Source organism: Molothrus aeneus, chromosome 6, assembly GCF_037042795.1.
Source record: "Molothrus aeneus isolate 106 chromosome 6, BPBGC_Maene_1.0, whole genome shotgun sequence".
NCBI classification, from domain to species: domain Eukaryota; kingdom Metazoa; phylum Chordata; class Aves; order Passeriformes; family Icteridae; genus Molothrus; species Molothrus aeneus.
The window spans coordinates 3,446,597-3,471,675 of NC_089651.1; the positions used below are offsets into that span (position 1 = coordinate 3,446,597).

General features: G+C 49.9%; 2 protein-coding genes across 2 annotated transcripts; both read right to left on the reverse strand.

The window, feature by feature from the left end:
- Window positions 1-890: 890 nt before the first annotated feature.
- Window positions 891-5,811, reverse strand: SVIP (small VCP interacting protein). Its single transcript, XM_066551906.1, has 4 exons — window positions 5,664-5,811; window positions 4,712-4,762; window positions 2,479-2,592; window positions 891-1,671 (listed from the first exon to the last, which is right to left on the reverse strand). Exons 1-4 carry the CDS (start codon window positions 5,724-5,726, stop codon window positions 1,657-1,659), a joined length of 243 nt encoding a protein of 80 aa, XP_066408003.1. The 5' UTR covers window positions 5,727-5,811; the 3' UTR covers window positions 891-1,656.
- A 10,326-nt stretch (window positions 5,812-16,137) lies between these two features.
- On the reverse strand, window positions 16,138-18,436 carry LOC136557560 (serine/threonine-protein kinase pim-1-like). Its single transcript, XM_066551570.1, has 5 exons — window positions 17,972-18,436; window positions 17,829-17,879; window positions 17,137-17,503; window positions 16,564-16,740; window positions 16,138-16,241 (listed from the first exon to the last, which is right to left on the reverse strand). The coding sequence occupies exons 1-5, from the start codon at window positions 18,434-18,436 to the stop codon at window positions 16,138-16,140; spliced, it is 1,164 nt and encodes a 387-aa protein (XP_066407667.1).
- Window positions 18,437-25,079: the final 6,643 nt, after the last annotated feature.

Consider the following 25,079-nt stretch of genomic DNA (forward strand, 5'->3'; position numbering starts at 1 on the left):
GTGGAATAAATCCAACATTCAAAACTAGGTCTCTTAAGAAGCACAGACAGCTCTGGCTTTTACATAAAGGATGGAGAGAGAGAGAGAAGAATGTGATGGTTTCTCTAGGTTCTTTCAATGGCTTTAAATGAACGTGTTCATGGCACTAATGCAAGCAGAGGCTTGGATGACAAGGGACATGGTTATTTGCTCCCCTTGCAGTTTCAAAGGAGCATATGACAGAGAATGAAGAGAAAAATGTTTCAAGTTTTAAATACCCACAGTGACCAACAAAGTCTAAGTGCTGCTTAAGTGTCTTGTAGGACACCCACTCTGATGCTAGACTGAAATTCTTATTTCAAATTAATGTCTGAGATACCTCTTTATAACTCAATGCCTTTTCACTAGATTTTAAAAGAATTATTATGAACAATTCATACATTGAAGAGAGCAATTGCCAGCAAACAAAGGAAACTGAAAGCAGTCTTCAGCCAAGGATACAGCTTTTTTCAGCCCAAACACCATTATGTTAATATCCAAATTCTCCCTTCTCACCTCAATTCTGAAGGCTAAGCCAGGAAACTGTGTCAAGACTGCACTCTCGGGACAACACTGGGCAGTACTGAGATGTGAAAGACAAAATCCAGAGTTCAAGGGGTGGGAAAAAAGCCTCTCTATCTTGAGTAGGTCAGAAATGCAGCAGTTGCATACTGAGCCCATGTACAGTGTGCATAATGCTCTCTGGGGGAAAGAAAACGTTTTTGCACTGTAAGTAGTCCACCTAAATAGATAACACAGAAACCTTTGGAAATGGACTGGCAAAGCGATGACATAGTAACTGTTTTCCTGTTTGTTTTTCAAAATCCTGAAAAGGTTAGCATTGCCCTCTTGTGGAAATAAATGAATACAACTAATAACAGGATTTTTAATTTCATGTTTTACCTTTCAGTATTCAGTATTCAGTAATTATAAATACTTACAGGCTCAAAAGAAACCCACATGAGAAAACGAGAACAATTATTACACACATAATAAAATGGCATTCTTGATCTAAGTACACAGGATTTATAAAGGTTTCTATTTCTTCTTTTACTAGTCACAAAATTATTCCATTTGTACGGACCTGCCATGACTCTACTTTTCTTTTTTCAAAAAGGCACTAAATTCCTAAGCAGTGCAAGTCATTAGGAAACAGAAAAGAAATGCTGTCATCCACATGTTCAAATACATACATATGTGAAAAACTTCCTACATGAGGACTTGGAGAAAAACTTAATTGTAGTGCTTGAAATAAGCATCAAAACCAACAGGTGGGCACCTGGGCTTGCTCAGGTCAGTCATACACAGACAGACAGACAGACAGACATCAGCTGACCAGACAGTACACACATATTGGCTGACTACACATGAGGCCACTTCCAGCTGACAGGAAGTCTTGACACAGAAGCAATAAAATATGCATGGAAAACAAACAAACAAAATTGGCAAAACCATAGTGTTCAGGATTAGTTCTTAAGTTTCTTTATGAATGTTTCCACATCCGTTGTCCCACAATGGCAAAGTACTGCTGAGTCTTCAAACAGCAAAAGCCACATGATGAGTAAGTGCCACCTGGCTGCAGAAACTGACAAGTTACTGGCAGTAAACATCAATCATCTTCTCCTCAGAAGTCCTGTGTTATCCAACCTGCCACTACAGAAACAAACAAAACACACCACAGGTTTGTATGAATGTAAGGAAAAGAAAGGAAAAAATCCCAAAGCAAACAAACACTCTAAGGTTGTCGAACTACCAAAAATTCTGCATTCACCCTTAAATTCTCAATTAATCTTTTATCCCAGCAAGTGATGGACATGCAGTGTATCAGCGTATCAGTGGCAACTTATACAAACTCCTGCCTCCTGAATCATGTATGGTAATGAGGGCAAAAGATGAAGGAATTTCCTATGAAGCCTGAGTTTCAATGATCAGATCCATCTATTGTTTTGGAGAGACTGTAATTCTTCACTAACTCTCTGCCTGGCCTTCTGAGGTAAAGTTCACATTAGAATAGCAACAGTAGTAATTTTATGCCAACACTGTTTCTTTTGTAATGAGAGACACATAAACCCCAAACCACTGCCCTACTTAGTGCAAATGTTTTCTATAAGCTCTGAGGGAAGAGAGACAATCTCAGCTGGCACTGAAAAGGGACACTGAGTACAGGGTAACACAGTGATGAGGGCCCCAGTGCTGAGACCTGTAAAACTGATGCATCTGTGTGTAGAAATTGGGAAGAAGAAGGGGGAAAAAAAGCTCTCTGCCATGGCTGCTGTCTTTCTGTCCTAGTGATGAAGTCTCACTAAGAACACTGCATGACAATGACACATCCTTCCATTTCTATTCCATTTCCCTTCCCCTTGGTTTTTCCTCAAGTTATTTAATCTTCTACATGACAATACAGATTTTCACAGTGAATATACGGATAGTTGAATCACATTGTTTCTTTTTTAAACTTACTCTCAGTCCTCCTTCTCCTCCAGGACGTGAAGCTGCCATTCTTCTTTCTATTTCCTCCTGTTTCTTCTTCTTCTGCTCTACAGAGTGAACATTCTTAATACCTCGAGAGGAAGCCTGGGAGAAAACACATTTGAGTAAGACCAATTTAGTGATTTTTCTGGACAGAAAGCGAACTACAAGTGTTGGCAACACTATTTTATAAACTGTGCTTTGCATGAAAAGACTGAAGCACTTAGTGATGCTACTATTACATCAAGGTAGCCCTTTCAGGATACTTCCTCCTTCTGAGAACTCTTGGTCCCATAGGTAAGTGAGGGTGCTTTTGTTTCCCTTTGGTTTTACATCCAGGTGAAGATATTTAATCCTCAGATGCAGAACCAAGAGTCCACAGATCTTTAGTCTGTTTTTTTCAGTGTCAGGGACTACTTTTACCCTCATGAACACGGGAGGAAAAGACCTGTGTCAGTATTGCCATCCCGGGCTGTGAAGAAGTTAAATTTTCAACTGTGATCTGTGAGAAATACCCTGCATGACAGTCCACCCTTCAAAATGTCACAGGGTGTGTGGGTAGCAGAATGAAAAATCTGTCCTGAACTGCATGCTTCATATCTCTGTGGAACTGTTTAATGACAATCTGGATTAGATGGCAGGACCATCAGAATTACAGTTAACACCATGAAATAGAAAAAAAAAAAAGTTTTAAAAACTTATTCTTCTATAAATTTAGGGTTATAATAACATAGCAGAACTTAGACAAAAGATGCTAAAATCTATCAAGGCAAACCAGCAATGTTCTCACCTGAATTTCAAGGTCCCAACAACAAGCTCAATTCTCAGTGGGGTACCAAGACAAATCTTACCACCAAATAACAACATAACAACCCACTTAGACCTTATGTTCTCTGCCTCTTAGGAAACTGGCCTTCCAAGGGGGTCAGGTCCCCAAACTGTCTGCAGCACCCCAGAAGGAAGAACAGCTCATATGATGTCAGGAGGGATAATGAGCAGAGAAGGAAGGACATCTGATCTACTCTCTTGTCCCCTCACAAGGGTGAAACTAAGTATGGCTGCTTGCAAGACATCTCCATTACCCAACATTCAGTGGCCAAAATGACCTCAAAGATAGTCCTGAAAAATCCTTTAGGTACTTTAGCTCTTTGTCTTCCAAGAAAAAAAAAGCCACAGAGTGATACTTCCATTTTTCTTTGTCAGCATAATGGGTCCCACAAAGCTTCAAGGACATCCACAACCCTAATTGCTTCACTTCTCATTCCTCTCAGGAAAGCTTTTTAGCCAGTTAAGAGCGAGCTATTTCCTACAGTTATGCTTAAAACCCCATTTGTGGTTGAAAACAACATGTGGATTGCTTTTAGTACATCGAATGACACAAAAGCAAGGATTTTTAGGAGTCTCATGCATCACTCAGCTGTTGCTCCAATTATTTACTAAACTCCCTTCAAACCAGGTCAACATGGTCCCATGCATAATGGCCAATTCATAATTCAATATGTAATGTCACTAAACATTCACACAAATAACAATTCTTTCTCTTCACAGTTCAGCTGTGGTCTCCAAGACACACCATTCCAAATCTACAATAAGAGTATATGCTATAAGTCTTTCTAGAGGTATGTAAGGAAAAAAAAAAACAGGCTGGCTGTTCTGCTAGAACATTTGTATCCTACCTCTTCTAACTTTAAAGATATCTAAGCTTGGCAATCTTAAAAAGACAAAAGACTAAGTTAATACTACATCTTTGCTGGAATCTGAGCTTATAAACATGTTCAAACAAGTTGACAAAGAAGAACCTGTAAGTGCATACAACCTGTAGTTTTATGAAAAGTACAAGTGCAGTACCACTTGAAATTGCCACTGCAATTGTTTGAATACTTCTCTTGTTTTCAAGTCTTGTTTTCAAGTCTTAGAACAAGTAAAAAATAACGTTGAAGTTGCTCTTCCAGTTCTTAGGTTGTTTTATAAACTACTGTAAAATATCTCCCATCCAAACAAGCTCAGTTAATTTGCAATGGTCTTAGAGCACCTACCTGTGAAATTCTTAATTGATATAAAAAAGGTATAAATGTACAACATTAATAATACCAGGAAAGTACTTAACAACAATTCCCACAACCCAAACATGATACCCAGTGTCACCAGAGAAGCCATAGCCATTCTCCCCATAAACCAGTTATTTAAAAATAATTTCAACAAATGACATTTTATCAGACATTACCTCCATCTGCCTCTTTTCAGCGGCTTCTGCCAGTTGTCTTCTTTTTATTTCCTAGATAAAATGTTAAAGACAGTGAAATTCTACTTCAATATAGTCTTTGCATTCTTTTTTAAGTCTTAATTTTTCAGTATGACTCAAATCTGAGATACTAACTCCCACAAAATGACAACTTCAAGGTAATTAGCATCATCTTTCCCTGCACTGCCAGCCTGCAAGAACGAAGTGTTTTTAGTGACTAATATGCCAGAAGACCAGCTGCTGACATATATACAGTCAAAGCCCACCAGAAATCACTATTCATCTGTTCTGCACCTTCACTCAAAAAAATCCAGCCGGGGTGAAATGGCACGCAGTGAATGAACCATCTTTTAGAGTCCGGAAAGGGGAATGCTTGCTCTCCCAGGCAAAGCGGGCTCCCTTCCTTCTCCCCCGGGAAACCCTCAGATGAGGGTACAAACCACAGACATGGGCCTAGGAAAAATGTCATGCGGTGGAGAGTAGTTAGAAGAGAGCATCGCTATCTACCGGGGGAAAAAAAGCACAGCTTTTCCTATTTCTTGTGAAAATGGGGCTCACGTTGGCCACAGTTATGCACTAACAGGCCTCACGGGAACCCCCGGTCTGCACAGAAGCACGGTGCCCGCGCACCGTGACCGTGGAGCAGGGCAGAGCAGCAGCAGGAGGCTCCGGGGCCCAGGCCCCGAGCTGCGGGGTGCCCCGGGTGTCCCGGCCCCAGAGCTCTCCGCAGCCCGGGCCGGGGGCCAAGGACCGGCTCCCTTTCCCCGGCACAGCCTCCCGGGGCACCGCAGCGGCCCCACGGCCCGGCCTCCATGTCGGGGAGGGAGGGAAGGAAGGAGGGAAGGTCACCGCCCCCGCGCTCCCCTCACCGCGGCCGCCCAGGCGGTGGCAAACGGCGGGGAAGGACGGGGCAGCACCGCCGCTCCTCACTCACCGGGTCCGGCGTCTCCACCACATCCTTGACGGCGTCCCCCATGCAGGGCAGGCACTGCCCCATGGCGAGCCCCGGCACCCAGCGGCCCCGCGGAGGAAGCGCCGGCAGGGCCCGCCCCGGCCTGGGACCGGCGGGGGCGGAGGCTGGAACGGGGACGCGCGAGTGCTCCCGGTAGTGAATTCAATGGAAGGTGTTCCATGGTGAATTGTCCCTGTGACGGCACGGGAGAACGGTGCCATCGGTTTCGGCATTGCCATGCCGTGCCCGCCCGGCTGCCCCAGCTCAGCTGTGAGGCCCTGTCTCGGCCGGGTGATCGAAGGTGTCGCTTTCTGGCTCTTCTACTGTTTCTTCCAATTTTTCTTAAGAGAAAAGAAAGAAACCTTCTCTGGCAGTTATTCATAGTAGACTCCAGCATTACCGTATTTCCTGAATTCGAGTGTTTCAATTTCCTGAAATTGAGTGAACTTGATTGATGTGTTTGGTGCATACATCAATCCCCAACTTATGCGAGGAATATAAAATGTGTGAAAAAAGCTAATCACTTGTTTTTAAAATGTTAAAAGTTTAATAGTAATAAAATGGTTATAAAAATAGTAATACAATTAGAGTAATATTAATTTGGACAATTTGGATTAGGACAATATGAAACAATAGAGACAAAGAGTTATGGACGTCCGGGTACCTTTTCTGGGCAGCACGAGCCTGAAAAAGGACCCATGTTAACAGAGGATTAACCCTTAAAAACAATAACATGTTGCATATTCATACACCTCATACATGATGCATAAATTCCATTCAAACACAGGATTCTGTCTGGTCAGTGTCAACTTCTTCTTAATCCTGATGGTGTCGTCCTGGCTGAGCAAGGGGGGAAGAAGTTCGTTTCTTCTGATAAGAGAGCAATAAATTCTCTTTCTCTAAAAGATTTAGGTGTCCTGTGGCTGCTGTCTCACTGCGAGTCCTTTCTTTAGAAAAAGGCATCTTACATAGCATAAGTATCTTACATAGCATAGTTTCTATTTTAACATTTTGTTGTAACCTAAAACTATATTTAACACACTACTTAAGAAAATTAATACAGCATAACTTTCTAACACAACATATATAATATTCATTTCAATATTTGTGAAAAGCCAATCATAAAATACACATTTTTTTCACAAATGTATCCTTAATAAAGGATCGTGCAACATCTGCCAAGATTCTTGTCTACCTCGGTAATTTTGAACAAGGTTTATCTTTTTTGTTCTTGTCCTAGCATTTATTTCATGAGCTTGTGATGTCATTCATTGTTGTGAAGTACGATTTTAAGTTTTTATATTTGTTCCATCCATCTGTAATCAGGCATAGAATCATGTGATGGTAGAATCATAGTGTGGGGTGGGTTGGAAGGGATCTTAATGACCCTTGTCTTGGTTTGAAAAGACAGATGTCCACTAAGGAAGGTAGGAGCCTCCCTTAATGCAAATATAAATTCACTCCCTCTGAATTATTATGATTTTGAAATTAGGGGCTTTCAGGCAAAGACATGGGAGTAGGAATAACAGTTCTTTATTGAGAAGAAAAGTAAAATTTTAAAAAAGTGCAATAGTATAAAACAACACTGACAGAGTCAGAATGACCTGACCCCCTGTGGCTGAGGGTGTTGGCAGCAGTCCCATTCCATGGTGGCTGCAGCCCTCCAGGAGTGACAAATGTGGTTCTGGTGAAGCAGTGATCTTGTAGAAGGGTGGAGTTTTCTTTTGAAGGTCCAGTGGTGGTGTGGATGGGCCTGGTCTCCCTCTGGGAATCTAGTGAAAAAGAAAGCTGCTCCCCTGGGAATGCAGTGGGCAAAGGCTGCTGTGCTGTTCCAAATCTCAGATCATATCCAGGTAGGAATGCTTGGCTCCTCCCCGCGGGCAGAGCATCTCCCCATGGGATGGTGTAATTTTATCAGCCATACAGGGACACTCACTGGCCATGAACAGAAGATACTTTCTCGAGGGAGGATTGGTTGTGGAAGAGATAAAGAAAACTGTAACAGGTGGCCCAATGAAGAGAAGATAACTGCCCCACATCAAACAGATGGCAATAGAACACACACCCCAGCCACATCTTGCATTTCCAACCTAAGACAACCCCCTGCTTCCAAACCGTCTACAACGGTCAGGGACACTTTCCACTAGACCAGGTTGCTCTAAGACCCACCCAGCCTGGGCTCGGACATTTCCAGGGCTGGGGCACCCACAGCTTCTCTGGGCAACCTCTGCCACTGCCTCACTACTGTCACAGTAAAGAAGTTCCTCAGAATAACTAATCAAAATCTACCCTCATTCAGTTTAAAGACATTCCCTCTTTGAAGCTGCTCTTACAATTGCACATGCTTGTAAACCTCTCCATCTCTCTTGTATGTATTACAGGAAAGGGTTTTCAGGTCTCTCTGGGCTCTTCCCTGGTTGAACAAGGCCAGCTCTCTCAACCTGACTCTGTACTAGCGGTGCTTCAGCTCTCTGAGGGTCTTCATGGCTCCCCTGGACTCTCCATCAGGTCTGTCCTTCTATTGCTGGGGCCCCAGAGCTTTGCACAGGGCTCCTGCTGGGGTGTCACAAGAGCAGAGGGAAGGTGTTGCAGTGTGTCACCATTTCCTTTTTCAACTATCCAAACCTCCTCAGGTGCCCCAACCTTTCCCCCTCCCCCTTTGCCCTCCTGCCTGGGAGCTGTCCATCAATCTTCACCTTCCAGCAAGGCGTCGTGTGATTGGCAGATGCCCCCCAGGCCTGGGCTCATTGGTTTGTCCTGGCGTCCACATCCCCTGACCCCTCCCCTGCTCACACCTGGTTGGCCCTCACCTGTCCGTCCCCTCCCCCTGTCCTCGGGGCTTAAAAGCACACGAGACCATGCGGCCAGGTGTCTGTCTGTCTGGAGCTGTTACCACATTCAGAGGTCTACCATGCTACAATAAAACTCTGGATTTAAGCTCTGCAGCAGAACCCACTCCTTTTCTCTTCACTGTCGTCTGAACCTTTTCCACCAAAGGTAAACTGAGTTCCTATTTTGCCTGGATTTGTTCTGGGTGCCCAGCTGCAGCACCCAGCCGGCCAGAGGTATCTCTGGGGTGAAAACACCACAGCTGCAGCCTTTGGTCCAGCAGCAAGGCCAGACAAAGCCAGGCAGGACATCCCCCAAAACATTCGGGGTCTAATATTTAATAGGAAGGGACCTCCTTCTCGACCTCCTCCTCACACTGCTCTTCATGCAGCCCAGGATGTGGTTGGCTTTCCAGGCTGCAGGTGCACATTGCTGGGTCATGGTGAGCTTCCCACACCCACGGCCTTCTCCTAAGGGCTCTCAATCCATCTTTTGTCCAGCTTGGATTGGTGCTTGGGGTTGCCCTGATCCACACGCAGCACCTTGCACCTGGCTTTGAACTTCATGGGTGTCACACAGAGCCACTTCTCAAGCCTGTCAGATCATCACAGGAGGCCACTGGGTTGCTGAACTATGTACTTAACACAAGTCTCAGCCTGGTCCTGGGCTTTCTGAACTGGTCATCGAAAGTCTTACTGTCATAATGAGAGACTGATGAGGTGCACTGGAAGGTGGAGAAAAGGAGGGTCACCTGCTGCCCTTACTGGAGAGTCTGAGATCGGACACAGGAGAGCTTTCTTGTGTTCCTGGGAGCTGCAGTGGAGGCACTGAAACTTTCCTGCTTCATGGTGTACAGTGTTAGGAATTAATTTTCTGCTTTGTAATGAAAACATTATTTTAATTTTTTTTTTTTTTAGTATGAATGTGCTACTGTTTTGTGGATTAATTGTTCAGTATTTGCCAAGCTTTAGAGCTGAGGGGTCTCCATTGCATGCAGTCACCTTTTGGATCCATCAAATGATAATCCCTGAAGGTAACTAGAATATATTAGTTAGTTGGTCCTGCAAATCTGTTAAGATTTAGAGGAAGATTGAAGTGTGCTTGGACAGAACTCTTGAACTGTGCTTGGACAGAGCTCTTCATGGAGAAAGAGAGCACATCTTTCTGAAGAATGTGTGACCTGGTATAAGATTTGTTGCAGCTGGAATTGCTACAAGTCCAGGGTAAGGAAGCAAAAAGGGCCTTTGCATGATAGCCACAAATGTTTAATCCAGCCTGTGGTGAGATGTTCAGGGTCCAAGGGCACTCACGGGGACAGTCCAGGTTTCTGTGTCCCAAGAGGCAGGGGCTGAACAGTGCCATGGGGCAGGACAAAGATCAGGGCAATGGGGGAACGGGGAGGGAGTGGCTGAGGGACACAGGAGCAAGGGAAGGAACCAGCGGGGTCTGAACAGCTTTTGAGGGAAGCTCCTTGTGTCTCTCTAACCCAGGGAATGCCCCTCAGGGCCCCCACAAAGATGCATAACAGAAAAGATGAGTGGTTCTTTCAATGTGCTCATGTAACTGTTGTGGTTTCACACTGGCCCAACATCAGACACCACCAGAGTCGATCACTCACCCTCCCCTGCTACAGCTGGGCAGCAGAGAGGAGGAAAAATAAATAATGAAGGGTTCATGAGTGACATAAGGACTGGGAAAAATATTTCAAGGGCAAAACAGGTTCAGTTTAAAGTTGCAAAGTGGATTTATTACCAACAGAATCAGAGCAGGATAATGAGAAGTTAAAGAAGCCCTTAAACACCTTCTCCCCCCAGCCCCTCCCTCCTTCCCACCGGCAGCACAGGCAGACAGGGCATGGGGGCTTTGGTTGGTTCATCACCAAGATTTTCTTCCAGTTTTCAGGGAGAGGAGTCCTTTCCCTGTGAGGCCGTGGGGTCCCTCCCACAGGAGACAGTTCTCCATTAATTTCTCCAGCATGGTTCCACTCCCACGAGCAGCAGCCCTGCTGTGCCTGCTGCAACCTGAATTCCCCCACAGGCACACAGTGCTCCCAAATCTGCTGTGCCATGGGGCACTGCCACGGGGGGCAGCCTCCAAGGACAGGCTGCTCCAGGCTGGAAGCAGGGCCCCCTCTCCATGGGGCTCCCACTGGATCACAGCCTCCTCCAGGCACCCCCCAGCTCTGGCATGGGCACCTCCCCAGGGGCTGTGGGTGGATCTCTGCATCCCCTGTGGATCCCCATTCCCTGTGGGTGGATCTCTGCATCCCCTGTGGATCCCCACGGGCTGTGGGTGGATCTCTGCATCCCCCATGGATCCCCAGGGGCTGTGGGTGGATCTCTGCATCCCCCGTGGATCCCCATTCCCTGTGGGTGGATCTCTGCATCCCCTGTGGATCCCCAGGGGCTGTGGGTGGATCTCTGCATCCCCCATGGATCCCCAGGGGCTGTGGGTGGATCTCTGCATCCCCCGTGGATCCCCAGGAGCTGTGGGTGGATCTCTGCATCCCCCGTGGATCCCCATTCCCTGTGGGTGGATCTCTGCATCCCCCGTGGATCCCCATTCCCTGTGGGTGGATCTCTGCATCCCCCATGGATCCCCAGGGGCTGTGGGTGGATCTCTGCATCCCCTGTGGATCCCCAGGGGCTGTGGGTGGATCTCTGCATCCCCCATGGATCCCCATTCCCTGTGGGTGGATCTCTGCATCCCCCGTGGATCCCCATTCCCTGTGGGTGGATCTCTGCATCCCCCATGGATCCCCAGGGGCTGTGGGTGGATCTCTGCATCCCCTGTGGATCCCCAGGGGCTGTGGGTGGATCTCTGCATCCCCCGTGGATCCCCATTCCCTGTGGGTGGATCTCTGCATCCCCCATGGATCCCCATTCCCTGTGGGTGGATCTCTGCATCCCCTGTGGATCCCCAGAGGCTGCAGGGACACAGCTGCCTCACCATGGGCATCACCAGGGCCTGCAGAGGAATCTCAGCTCTGGCACCTGCAGCACCTCCTGCCCCTCCTTCTCCACTGACCTTGGTGTCTCCAGGGTGTTTCCCTCATGTTCTCACCTACTCCTCCTCTTTTCTAGCTAGAAGCAAAAACCATGTGACTTTGTTTTGATTTTCTTCTTAAATCTGTCATCACAGAGTCATTACCAACCTCTCTCATTGTCCCAGCCCTGGCCAGCAGCCTGTCCATCTTCAGAGCCATCAGCCATTGGCTCTGCTGGACATGGTGGAAGCTTCAGCAGCTTCTCACAGGAGCCACCTCTGTGGCCCCCCTGCTACTGAAAACCAAGCTATGCAAAACCAATACAATAATATAGTCAGAAAGTTGTTTATTGAGAAGTAGCAGAAACATGATAACAATATTCTATGTCAGAGGGCCTATTTGTTAGGGGATTTCAAGGCTGATGATTTTTTTTCTGAAGCTTTAACCTTTCAGTGAAGTCCCTTGGATTGAGGTAGTTTAAGAGCTGCTTATTTTTGGCATTTCACAGTACCTTAATAGTAACAGATGGGGGGAGGGGGTTTTCTTATTGTACTGCTTTGAGGGCATTTTTTTCTACTCCTCCCACCGCGCTAAATAAGATTGTAAGGAGATAACATGTTAGTTGTGTAATTGAGTTTAAAAACTGCCTACTTAACACAGTCATTAATAGTAGTAGCTTTGCTTTTAAATTGGGCTGCTAGGCAGATTGGTTTGAATTTCTTATTCATCTGATTAATTATGTTTAATGAGTTTTGAATATCTGATTTAAGAAAAAATATGTATTGAAAATGTCCGTGACTTCTCTGCAGGGTTTTGGGAGTGCCTCAGAAGATCTGAAAATTTGTCATCAATTCATTTGTAACAGTTTTGTTATGCTGACATTTGTGCAAGACTAGTACTGAGTTGTGCCATAATCTGACTTTTATAAATGTTGATTAGTCTCTACCGCTTATATTCTTGATATCCAGCAGGTGGTACTGTTGACACAAAAATATCCTGTATTTTCCAAATCGATAATCACACCTTCAATTTCCTGGTTTGGTTTGATATTACAGGCAGTTGTATTATTGCTATTGCATGTAAATCTGGAGAGAGAACCAGTTTTGGCTGATAGTTTATACCGGTGTTGGTGTTCAGGGGCCTGTGGCCCGGAGCGGCCGGCTGCCGCCTGAAATTCTGCATTGCGCAGGTGCCTCCTAGACCCAAGCTGGCACCAGCCCTAAAAGAAAGAAGAAACAGGTTAATCCAAAAAGGGAAAGCAGACTCCTGCCACAGCAACTGGCAAGAACAGCACAGTAGTAAGGAAGAAGGGGGGCAAGACCGGATCAGGTTACCCTCTTGCCACAAAGAGTCGCTGATCCTCTGTGGAGGGGAGGCATGGTTGGGAGAGTGGCCTGTGCCAGACCCCCATTTGTATTGATCCTCCTGCTTATCAATACCAGTGAGGGGGGATCTCTGCCGTGTGAGAAATGTTACTGTCCTCTACATGCAGGAGACTCTCGACTGCCATTCTCAGAACCCACACTAATCCCAGCCCCAGCTGTATCAACTTTTTGTCATTAACAACCTGTACAGAGGATGGCAAAACATACTGGCTATTCAAAAATATAGGGAATTTTAAACAGAAATTGCTGGGGGAAATGCCCTATGAAAGAAAAATGGATCTGTTCAGAAAAGAGACCTATTGAAGGAAAAGTGAAATATGGGGCTTATGAACCGGATTTGATTAAAGAAAGAGAGATAAAAGTGGTAATCAAGAAGGGGCCTGAAATCCAGACACTAGGAGGGAAAAGTATATTCCTGGACTTAGCCAAGAAAATCAGTCATGAATTTAACATCTCTAACTATTGGATTTGTGGGGACACTCGCATGGCCGAAGTTTGGCCATGGGAGGGGATTCCTATGAGCCCATGGATGTGACCGTGGTCACAGGGGTTCTTGAATGAGGGGGAGAGACAAGAATGTTGACTCTATATTCAGAAGGCTTGATTTATTACTTTATGATATATATATATTACATTATAACTATACCAAAAAGAAATAGAAGGAAAGGTTTCTTCTCAGAAGCTAGCTAAGCTAAGAATAGAAAAAAAAAGAATCATAACAAAAGGCAGCCCTCTTGGACTCTGTCCGAGATAGCTCAGTCTTGATTGGCCATTAATTATAAACATTCAAGGTGGCCCAATCAAAAATCCACCTGTTGCATTCCACAGCAGCAGATAACCATTGTTTACATCTTGTTTCTGAGGCCCCAGCTCCTCAGAAGGGAGAAAAATCCCAAGAAAAGATTTTTCACAAAAGATGTCTGCGACACATGGAGTGTACTCAGATTACTGGACAGAGAAGGACCCGGACCAGAGAAGAGACCCGAGGAGGAGATATGGAATTTGAGATAAAGTAATTATCTGAAGTAATTAGAGAAGAATGCCTTTGGAGGAAAATCTCTGAGTATACCATCTGTTTGGGTGAGATCCATTGCAAAAAGTACTTGGTGCTGAATAACACCCACCAGTGGTGGATCCCTAGACCCCCACATCTATACTGGTCGAGATCTCAAAGACCACAGTGCTCCTACATAGAGAGGGAGAAATTATATGAGTGCCCCACACGAGAACCCAACCCCTTCTTGGTTACACCCCAAATATCAACATTTTGGAATAAGACTAGCCACAAATTAGAAAAACATTCACTATTTTGGAGAGCCCCAAAAAGTCTCTGTTGGCTGTGTGGAAAAGCGGCATATGTGATCCTACCAAAAGGGCGGGCAGGGAGTTGTACTCTAGGCATTATAAGACTCTCCTTCTTCCTCTTCCCTAGAGTGGAAGGGCAGCATCTGGGAGTGCCTCTCTATGACAAATTAGCCTGGAAAAAAAAGAGACATATTAATAGGGGGCAGCCAACAAATGAGGGAATGAAGAATGGCCCCCTGAGCGAATCATCACCACCTATGGCCCTGCCACCTGGGCCCAAGATGGGTCATGGGGATATAGAACTCAGATCTATATGTTAAATAGAATCATCAGATTACAGGCTTTATTGGAGATTATTTCCAACTAGTCCACATTAACCACAGACCTTCTCAATGCCCAGTCCTAGCAAAGGAGAACAATGATTTATCAAAACCGGCTGGACTTAGACTGCCTTTTAGCTGAGGAAGGAGGGGTATGTGGCAAATTTAATTGTTCCGAATGTTGCGTGGAAATAGACGACCATAGTGAGGTAATTACAAATATTACTGCCAACATCAGGAAATTAGCCCATGTTCCCGTCCAAAAGTGGACCCCATTGCTACAAACTGATTGGGGAAATTGGTGGAATAACATCTTGTTTTTAGGGGGTTAGTCAATATTCTTTGCAAGTTCTAAAGGGTCCAGGATATAGCAGGGGCATGGTCCAAAGGGGCAGAATAACATCCATAAACTGAGTCAGTGCAATAAAACCAGCGCCACAGAAGGAGATTGGATGAAAGACCAAACCAATCATTTGACACCCCAAGGAAATGATTGGTCAGGAATGAATGACAATAAAGAACAATAGGAGCACCAGAAACAAGCCAATCACTGCGTGGATTCAAAACCCACCAATCCTGGACTCAAAGGGGGGTTATAGAATGGGATTTCAGTTGAGTTTGGGGTATTTTGAGGAGCTCCCTTCATGGAGTACCCAGTGTGTATGTGGGGTAGACACACTGTTATTTTTTTTTGACTTGTTGCATGGGGATCTGAGCCTATCTTGGGCCTTCCATCTCCTGTAGATTTTTTAAATAAACAAGAGCCTTCTTCTCTGAAGAAAGTCTGGCCTCATTCGTCCATAACACCAGTACCTTCCAAACCATTTCCCCTGGGAGCTTGCTTAGCAGTTCCCTGAGCAGCCTGGAGTCTGCTCCCTTCATGCTCCAGGCTGAGGCTTTGCTGGCCCTTTTCCTCTTGTCAGAGGTTTGAGCGTCCAATTTCTTTGTGGTGGCTGTGGCCAAGAGAGTCCCCAATCCCTGCTTGGCCCAGGGCACGTGGGGCTCAGAGGGCAGCCTGGCTCTAGGGGGGCTGAGCTGGATCGTCCTGGGCTGTGGGGGGCTCCTCCCTTACTGGGAGGAGTTTTCCTGGGGAGGAAGAAGGCTCTGGCATGAGCCACGAGGCCTGGTGAGCATTTGCCTGCTGCCGATGGGAGGGAAAGAAAGAGGAAGAGTTGATGGGGGCTCAACGTGAAATGAGGTTCTGCTGCTTCGGGTTCTTCTCAGAGCTTTGGAGAGGAGGCATCTCTGTCCCCGATACACGCTGATCCTTGCAATGCCCACAGGGAGCCTTGTGTCACTTCAGGAGACACACCAAGAAGCCTTTGTCACTTTCAAAGGGCAGCCGTTGTTTCACTGTTGCATTTCTTGGCTCGGTCAAACCCCTCCTAGCCGCACTAGGGCTTGTGCTTGGAGACACAAAAGTAGCAGTCTGGAGGGAAGGCATGGAAAGCTTGCCAAAGGCTGAAGGGAGCCCTCTGATTTGCCCTTTTCCCAAGAGGTTTCTTTAGCTGAAGTTGCTGACAGGGACCAGGCTTGAGACGCCGCAATGGGTTTGTTGTTGTTTTATTGCTCGGGTCCTCAGTCCTGCGTGGGATTCTGCAAGTGGGTGCTGCAGAGGCTGCGGCAAGGCGTCAAAAACGCCTGCCCTGCACCCAGGGGTGGCGCAAGATCTCCTCCAGCTCCGGCCTGTCCGCGGGGTTCTTGGCCAAACAGCAGCGGATCAGGTGCTGGCACTCTGGGGAGAGAAGGCAGAGAGCGCCGGTCACTGGCAGAAGGCTCCTGCCCAGCTGTCCCCGGTGCCCGCGGGGCCCGGGCCGTTCTGCGTGTGCTCGGGGCTGCGGCGGCCTCCCGAGCCGCTCTGCCCCGCGGGAAGAGAGCGGCACGGCGGGACACGGCCGCCTCCTTGGGCCGCGCGGGCCACGCTGACCCCGTGGGCACGGGCCGCCTCCCGCGGCCGGCCCTCGGGGCAGGTAGACGGTGCGCGGAGCTGCGCGAGGGCCGCGCCGGGCTGCGCGCCGCCCGCTGCCAAAGCCGCCTTGTTGGGGCCGGAGACCAACCTGGAGAGACCTGCTGCCAGAAGAAGAGCTGCCCCAGCACGATGGCATGGTCGTCCTCGAAGGGGAGAGTCCCACAGACCATGACGTACAGCAGCACGCCCAGGGACCAGACGGTGGCCGCATGGCCGTGGTAGCAGCCCAGACAGATCCACTCGGGCGGGCTGTAGGCGTGCGTTCCTAGGGGAGACGGGCGGCGCTGTCCAGGCGCGGGCTGCTGCCTTCCAGAGCCCGGCGCCAGGCTCCTGGCTGAGGCAGGGGCTGCACCCGCGGCCACAGCTTCCCCCCCGAGGCCACCCCGCGTCCCCCAGCCAGCTGGCCAAAGCCAAGGAACCATTCTGCCAGGCCAAGAAGGCCAGCGGAGCGGCCCGGGCCCTTGCTGGCCTGCCCAGCCGGGAGGCCCGGAGCCGGCTTTTGCTGCCCCCTTCTGTGGGCAGGGCCGGCAGCCGGCTCCCGGGGCACGGCGTCTGCCCCGGGCCAAAGGGCAGCCGGCTGAAGGCCGCAGCCCGCAGCCCAGCAGGGAGTGGGCCCCTGCAGTGCCTGGCTCGGGGAGCAGGGCCCGGGCCCTGGGCTCACCGGCAAAGCGCGTGTAGGCCCGCTCCTGGAGGAAGGTGCCGCAGCCGAAGTCGATGAGCTTCAGGTCGCCGCTCTCCGGGTCCACGAGGAGGTTCTCCGGCTTGATGTCCCGGTGCAGGACGCCGCAGGCGGTGCAGTGCTGCACGGCCTCCAGCACCTGGACGAAAAGCCAGCGCGCCATCTCCTCGCACAGGAACTCCTGCTCCAGCAGGAACTGCAGGAGATCCTGCCATGCCTCCGGACGCTCCAACACCAGCACGAAGCTGTCAGGCAGCTCGAACCAGTCGAGGAGCTGGATGATGTTGTAGCAGCCAGAGCCCACCTTCTGCATCAGCACGACCTCCATGGGCACGCGGGTGCCGTCGGGCTGCGAGGAGGAGAAAATCAGTGCCTGCGGCAGGTCTGATGCTGCACTGGGGCTGCTGCGCTGCGGCCTGCCTGGGATGGCCCCGTGCCCCCTTGCGCAGCCTCCCTGGTGCTGGGGCTTCCTCCCGCCCAGGGGATGCTTGGGGGGTGCCCCTGCCCGGCCCCGCCACCGCTGTTTGGCCCGGCCGGGCCCGCCATGCTGCTGCTCGCACGCTGAGCCCACGCCCGCTGTCCCCGCCGTGCCCCGCCTCCCGCTCCCAGTCGGCGCCCCGGGATTCTCCCTGCCCGCCCCGGCCCGCTCTGTCCCGCCGGCCCCGCTCCCTCACCAGCTGGTCCCACTGCAGGACGCTCTCCCGGGCCACTCGTTTGATGGCCACCTGCAAGCCATGCAGAGAGGAGGGCTGAGCTCCAGCCCTGCCCCTCCCCAGCGCTGCCCCTCGTCCCAGGCCCGGCCGTCGCGGCCACTCACCGGGCTCCCGTCGGAGAGGCGGATGCCCGAGAAAACGGTGCCGCAGCCACCGCTGCCCAGCTGCGGGCCCAGCTGGTACAGCTCCTGCAGCTCCTTCTTTTGCCCTGCCAAAGGCCGAGAGCGAGCCATCAGCCCCGCGCCCAGGAAGCCCCCAGTGCCCGCGAGTGCAGCGGGCCGGGCCCCCGCGGGCCGCGCCGCTCTCACCTGCTCCCTGCTGCGCGCCGGGCAGCGGCCACTGCCCCGCAGCCGACGGGCTGGCCAGCGGCAGGGCCGGGCCCGGGCAGCGCGCACAGGCGGCTGCAGGAGCCCCGCTGCAGCGGGGCACGGCGGCACCGTCACTGTCCCCGGCCTCGTGGGCTGGACTCTGCTCTTGACCACGGCCGGGGCTGCAGCCCGAGGCTTCCTCGCCCAGGGGGGTGCCGGGAGTAGCTGCAAAGCAAGCAGGGCTTTCTGAAGCCGTGCCATCAGAGGCACTGGAAAGAGCCAGCGACCAGCCTGCTCCCAGGGGCCCTGGCCTGGCCGTGCCCCTCAAGAGCCCCGGGGGAGCCTCAGACAGCGCCTCAGGAGATCTCACCTGCTATTGGAGAGCCCTTGCTGGCAGTCCAGGGCTCTCTTGGAACAGCTTCCTGGAGATGGAGGAACCTCCTTGGTGTCTCCAGGCTCGTCTCCAGCACCAGGCTCGGGCTGTCACCGGCTGGCACAAGCGCCACAGCGTCCTGGCAGCTGTGGCATGAGCACTGCTGGCTCCAGGACGCTTGCTGCTCGGCCAGCTTGTCCCGAGAAGGCTCCCCTGGATCGGGCTGGGCTCCCATTTGGACTGCTGGGCTTTCCCCGGCCACGTCAGGGGTCAGGGTTGCGCCCGCCTTGTTGAAGCCCGTGAGTCCAAGGGAGCTGGGAGACCTGTCCACGGGCTCTGCACCTTCTGCAGGCTGACAGGTCTCCCTGAGCCTCTGCGAGGGATGGAGGCTGTCAGAGATAGCAGAGGCTCCTGGCAGGATGCAGGGTCTCTGACAGCCTGAGGTTCCTGCAGGGATGGCGCCTCTCCCCTGCTGTGCCATCCTTGCAGGCCTTGAGGCTCTCCCAGGGATGGAGAATCTTGCTGGGAGCAGCCTCTTGAAGGGATGGAGGCTTCGGGAGGAGCTGGTCAGGCCACAGCAGGGCAGGTGGCCTCGCTTCACCAGCTGCTGCAGTTGTTTCCACAGCGCCTGCCACATCCCCGAGTAGAGCGGCGCCCGTGTCCCCTTGGGATCCCAGAGCAGCCGCATCAGCTCCTGCAGCTCCTGGGCCAGAGCCACGCAGGGGCCGCAGCTGCAGGGCCTGCCCAGGGGGCTGGCGGGAGCACGTGGCCGCTTGTGCCGAGTGGCCCGAGGCCTGCAGGGCCTGGGAGCCGCAGGGGCTCCTCGGTTCCTGCGTGAGCCTCCGGGCCGGACCCCGGGGCGCTCGCTCCTCTGCGCTGTCCGTGCCCGCCGGCTCGGTGGTTGCCGGTGGCCAAGGGCCCACCAGACAGCCCCAGCAGCCAGCAGCAGGACAAGCGCAATCCCCAGGACGCCACCGTCACTCATGGCTCCGGCACGTCCCATCGCAACTGCACTGGAGGCCGCGGGCGTTGGCCCGGCTTATCCAGTGCCAGCGCGGTGATGTCACAGTGCTGCGGCCGGCACAGCCCTGGGACATCACAGCCCTGCATCACGCCAGCACTCAGCCCCTCTGTGCCCTCATAGGCCAGCCCGTCTCCGGGAGCAGCAGAACCGGCTGGTGGCTGAAGATGGACGTGGCCAGAGAAAGCTGCTGGCAGGGAGAACGGGAGCTCAGCCTGCTGCAAGGCATCGTTCCCTGGAGCGAGGGCCGCGCCTGGAAGAGCGCTGGTGCCAGCAGCGGCAAGCTCACGGCTCCCGGGACGCTTGTTCCCAGCTGGAAACACCCACTAGTGTGTGCCTGAGAGGATAGATCCTCCAGAGACAAAGGGAGTTGAAGTTCCTCTGTCTCTGGGGAGCTCTCCTGAACTGCCTGTCGAGGGCAAGAGAGTTTCTTGTTAGCAGCTCACTGACTTCTGCTGTGCCTCTGCTCTAAATAAATCGGGCTTTGCCAAGGAGCGCTCATTGTGCTCCCACTGCTCTAGCTTGGACCGGGATGCAGTTTCTTTCTTCCCAGTAGCTGGCATGTGTTGCGTTTGGATGGGAATGCTGTGCCCCAAACAAGGGTGCTTTGGTTTCTGCTGAGCAAGGCTTGCCCTCTTCAAGGACTTTGCAGTGTCCCTTGGTACACCAGTGCAATGGTTTCCACTGGGAAGGGAAGGATGAGTGTCGAAGACAGAGGCAACTAATGCACCATAAACACCTTTGCTGTGTCTCTGTCCTTGTTTGGGAGGGGACCATCCATATCCTGGAAGGGGACAAGGTTATTACAACGGGTTCATTTGATCGATTAATGTATTTAAAGCCACTCTTTTTATCATGCCCTGCCGTTCTCTCTGTTGCTGTCTCAACAATGGATGCATGTGTGAGAGGACATCACCCTCCTTGGGCAGTGGATGCTAGAGGACAAGCCCTTAGCTTAGCATTGTTGGGACCAAACAAGGCAAAGAGTCATGGGTTTTTTTCTCATTTTACTTCTTCACCCATTTGTCATGCCAGACTCCCTGTAAAATCCCAGCTCTGCCTTGTGTTTAATGTGGTTTTATTTCATGTTTATGTAATCACAAAAAGCAAGGAAAGAAGAAATGTGACCGGTTCCTGTGTGTGTGAAGGATTTTTGAATGGCTGCTGTATTTATATTGTCTTTTCCCACTCCAAGCTTGACTTTTGCCCTCGTTTTTCGAGCTCTGCTGCATTGGGTGTCCCAAGGAGGGCGGGGTTCCTCAGCAGGGCTCTTAGGAGGTGGTGCTGATTCTGCTTTTTCTGAAGGCGTCTCAAAGCGTGCTACCAGAATGACAGTTTTGTGCACTGGAAAGCTTTCCCTCAATGCCACCAGCGCACGTCCGTGTCTGAATTGTGGAAGCAGACGGACTAAGAACAGCCAGCACCCGGAGCAGATTTCTGTTGGCTCTGTGTCTGTGAGAAGCGGGCTGTGTGCTGGACGGGGAGAGGCGCTGTTGGAGAGTGGCATCAGCGCCAGGTGTGAGCTGTGAGGATGATGAGGGGCCGGCTCCTGCCGGGGGGGGGGGGGGGGTGGGGGGGCGAGGCTGTTTTAGGGGGAGGCTGTGCCTCGGCTCCCTTTTGCATGGAGCTGCTGAGAAGAGGGGTTCATGGGGGGCTCCCGGGGCTGTCTCATGGAAGGACTGCGAGAGCTTCTCGCAGCGTCTGGGCGAACACCTGGATGCGCGCTTGGATACGCGGAGCATCGCTTCAAGGAGGTGCCGAGGGACGAATCTTTGTGCCGGGAAGCAGCAGCCGAACGGGTGAGCGCGTGTGGATTTGGAGCGGGGACTTTGGTCCTTTCCCTTTTCAATTTGATCTTGGCAGTCCCCCCTCCCCGGTTCCCCAGGACCAAAAACGGAGCTTGTGAAGACAAAAGAAGGAGAGGCAAGCAGCTACTCTCCTGATATTGTCTGTGTTTGAACTGGGAGGGATCCGCCTTCACCTGCGGTTCGAAGGGTGTTGATTGAAGGAAAAGCTGCCTTTTCCCGGCTGTTAGTGGTATCCCAGGGGTGAGAGGGAATCCCTGCGTTCCATTTGAACGGGAATGGACAAAGTATTGTTGTCATCTGATGGGTTTGATTTGAAGGCAGCCAGCCCATTTTCATCATCCTAAGGTTTAAATGGAGGGGACAGCGCTGGTGTCCCTCCTTTGCAAGGGTTTGAATTGAGGTCAAAATCCCTCTTTCCACATGGCTTGAAGGATTTCATTGGAGGAAAGCCCCTTCTTTTCTGCTCTCCCAGGGGATGAACTTGAAGGGGAGAACCCATTTCTTTGCCCTTGTTGAAGCGAGGTGAGCGCCGCCCGCGGCGTCAGTTTCGGGGTTCAGTTGCGGGAAGCCGCAGCTCTGGCAGCGTTTGCAGGGCTGCAGTCGGGGCTGTGCCGCTGCATTTGAGGGCGCTTCTTGTGGCCGCGGCCCGGCCCGGAGCGTTGCCGCTCGGGAGCGCTGCCGGCCCGGGCCGGGCGGTTGCCGAGGCGCACGGGGAATTTGGCGCGGCAGCGGCGGAGCCGCTCTGCCGGTGCGAGCCGCCGTGCGGAGCCGAGGGCGGCTGGCGCCGGGCCGGCCGAGGGCGGCAGAGGCGGCGCGGGCGCTGCTGCGCCGGCCCGGCCGGTGCCCGCCGCTCTGTCCGCTCCGGGCGCGGGGCTCGGGCGCCGCCGGGGTCCCCCGGGCAGGGGGAGCGGGCGGGGGCGGGGGGGTCTCCGGGGCGGCGCCGCCCCTGCGCGCCGGAGGAGCCGCTTTGCCGCCGGGAGCCGCGCTCCGTCCGGGGCCGGCAGCGCGGGGTTCGGCTGCCGCAAGTTCTTTGGGTGTCGTGGTTCGGAGGTGCTCTGTAGGGATCGATCGCACGGTTTTGTGTGGGTCGCAGTGGGTGTGCGCTAAGGGCTCTGGCGTTCTTCCTGACCGGTACGGTTCTCGGTTCAGGTGGTGACGATAAAGGTTTGGTTTGAATCGAGTTCTGTAGTCGGATATTTTTTTTGCCGGGCTATTCTGTTTTTAAAGGCGTGCAATGGTTTCTACGGGTCGTTGCGCGAAGCAGCGGCTCGGATTTTAATTCTGTCGCGGTGGCTTTTATTAGCGTGGGCGTGTAGCGTTTGTTTCGGTGGGTTCGAGGTGGCGTCGTGTCGTTAATAGCAGCGGGGTTTTTAAAATCTCTCTAATTGCGTTCGTGTTTATCGTCTTCCAGGGCTTTTATTGATTTGGTTTGTTTGATTGTAGTGTATGTTGTATTGTTACGGGATCATTTGGGAGATATTGTTAATGGTTACGTTTCTCTTTAGGCTTTGTGTTTATTTCTGGGTGGTATTTTTATTTTGATCGAATGAGGCTCTATGCGTTTATTCTTCAGTTGGGAATAATTTTTTTGTTGTAAATTAAAGTTGATTTGGTTTGGGGGACTTTTGTTTTACAAATGTATTTTCTTTTGGTTTTTTTCTTTCTTTTTTTTCTTTTCGTTTTTTGTTGTCCTTCGACGTATTTGGTGGTTGTTGATCAGTTTTATTTTTGGGAACGTGGGTATTTATATGGTGGGTCTTTTTAAGTAGTTTTTTTTTATTTGGGTAGTTATTTTCTTATTTTTTAGTGGTTGAGATTTTTTGGGTTTTTTTTCTATTTCGTTCATTAGTTCGCTTTCTAAAATTCTTTTGACAGAGTATTGCTTATTCTTTGAGTTAGTGTAGATGTAGAATTTTGGTTAGTTTTTAAAATGACGTTCAGGGTCAGTGGCACTGATTGGAGTTGAGCGAGTTGGTTTGGTTTTTTTTAGAGGCTTTTGTGATTTGCTGCGTGTGTTTCTCCAGGGTTTTCTTTTCGTTTGGTTCCATTTTTCTGATGTGATGAGAACTGTCAGTGAAAAGAGTGTTGTGTGTTTTTTTCGCTGGCAGTTGTTTGGCTGGTGGAGGTATCTTGATGGTTTTGGAAGACATTGGTGGGAATTCGATGCTGTTTGTTTTGTCATTGTATTTAGGAATTGGATTTTAAATGTAAAATTCTAAGGATAGCTATCTTAAAACAAGTAGATGTGCAGAAATGGGAATAAACTTTTATTTTGATCTATTCGATCTATATTTAAAATTTAACAGGTAACATAAGTCATGATATATTCCAATAAGATATTGTATTTTTTAATAGAGCATTGTGTATGTTTATAGATATATCAATAGAGATGATAAATATAAACACAGCTCAAAGGAAATTTTAAATATAGAAATGTGTTGCGAATCTATGCAGATATATCTATAAAATTATTAAAGGATTGTAAATCTAAAGTGACATAAATCCATACAACACGTAATACAAGTGATACTGTATATATCTTATTATGATCTATTATAGGAAATAGCTCTAACTATAGTACATCACTATGATATACTATCTAAAACATTATAGATATGGTAAATGTAAATACAACAATATTATTAAAAGTAGTTTAAAAGAAAGGATGGTTTTGTTTTTTACTTGGCAAAAGCAGGGGTTTTATGATAAAAACTACAAATACAAATGATAGAAAGGTAGAAATCTACTTGTAAAAATATGTCGTGAATACATCAAGATGGATATAAAAATTGAAAATATTAGAAAAAAGAAGTTGTAGCAGTAGATGTGGTACATAATAAAAATAATAATTTATCTATATGATGTGAATAATATATATGTGATATGTAATTATGAAGAGAATGCATCAGTATAAACTGTGAATATGAGTGAATATAATTATGCAAGCTATAAATATAAAACTATTTCAATATAGTTTAAAAGAAGGGTTTTTTGGTATTTGTTTGGTTAGAGATGGGATTTTTTTTTTTTGGAATAATAAAAGTATGATAGAAATCTAAATCAAAGTATAGAAATATACAATCAATATATAATGATATTGATAAAACCACAAAATATGAATAAATACAGATAATAGGAATAGGCATAATAGATTGTATAAACGACGTAACACATCAATGTCCGGTATAAATATGCGTGTGAATAGAACTAGGAAAACTAGAACTATAAAATTTATTTCAAGAAGGCTTGAAAGAAAGGGGGCTTATTTGGTTCTTGTTTGGTAAGAGGCAGGTTTTTGGCATTTATTTTTAGAGGAGTTTTTTGCGGGGGGGAATCGCCCCTGTTCTTTTTTGCCGCCTTGGCTGCCCGCAGCCCCAAGGCGCGCGGCGCCCCCGGCTGGGGTGGGCGGCAGTGCTGCCGCCTTGTGGGCAGAGCGCGGTACTGCAGCCCGCCGCCGCCAGGCAGCCCTCTTGGGCGTGGCGCGTGGCGGAGTTGGTTTGACCTTCTGAAAATGGTGGCCTAAAGGGCGGGAAACCGGAGGACCCCCGGTGTGTCTATCCGGACTGCCTGCACGGAGCACCGACGCCGCCGCGGCGCCGGCGGAATTTTTGTGGCGTTTTAGGTGTACCCGAGTCGGGCTGTGCGGTCAGCGGCGCCGCGGGCGGGCGTATTTCGGCGGTTTTCTGACCGGCATCTGAGTAA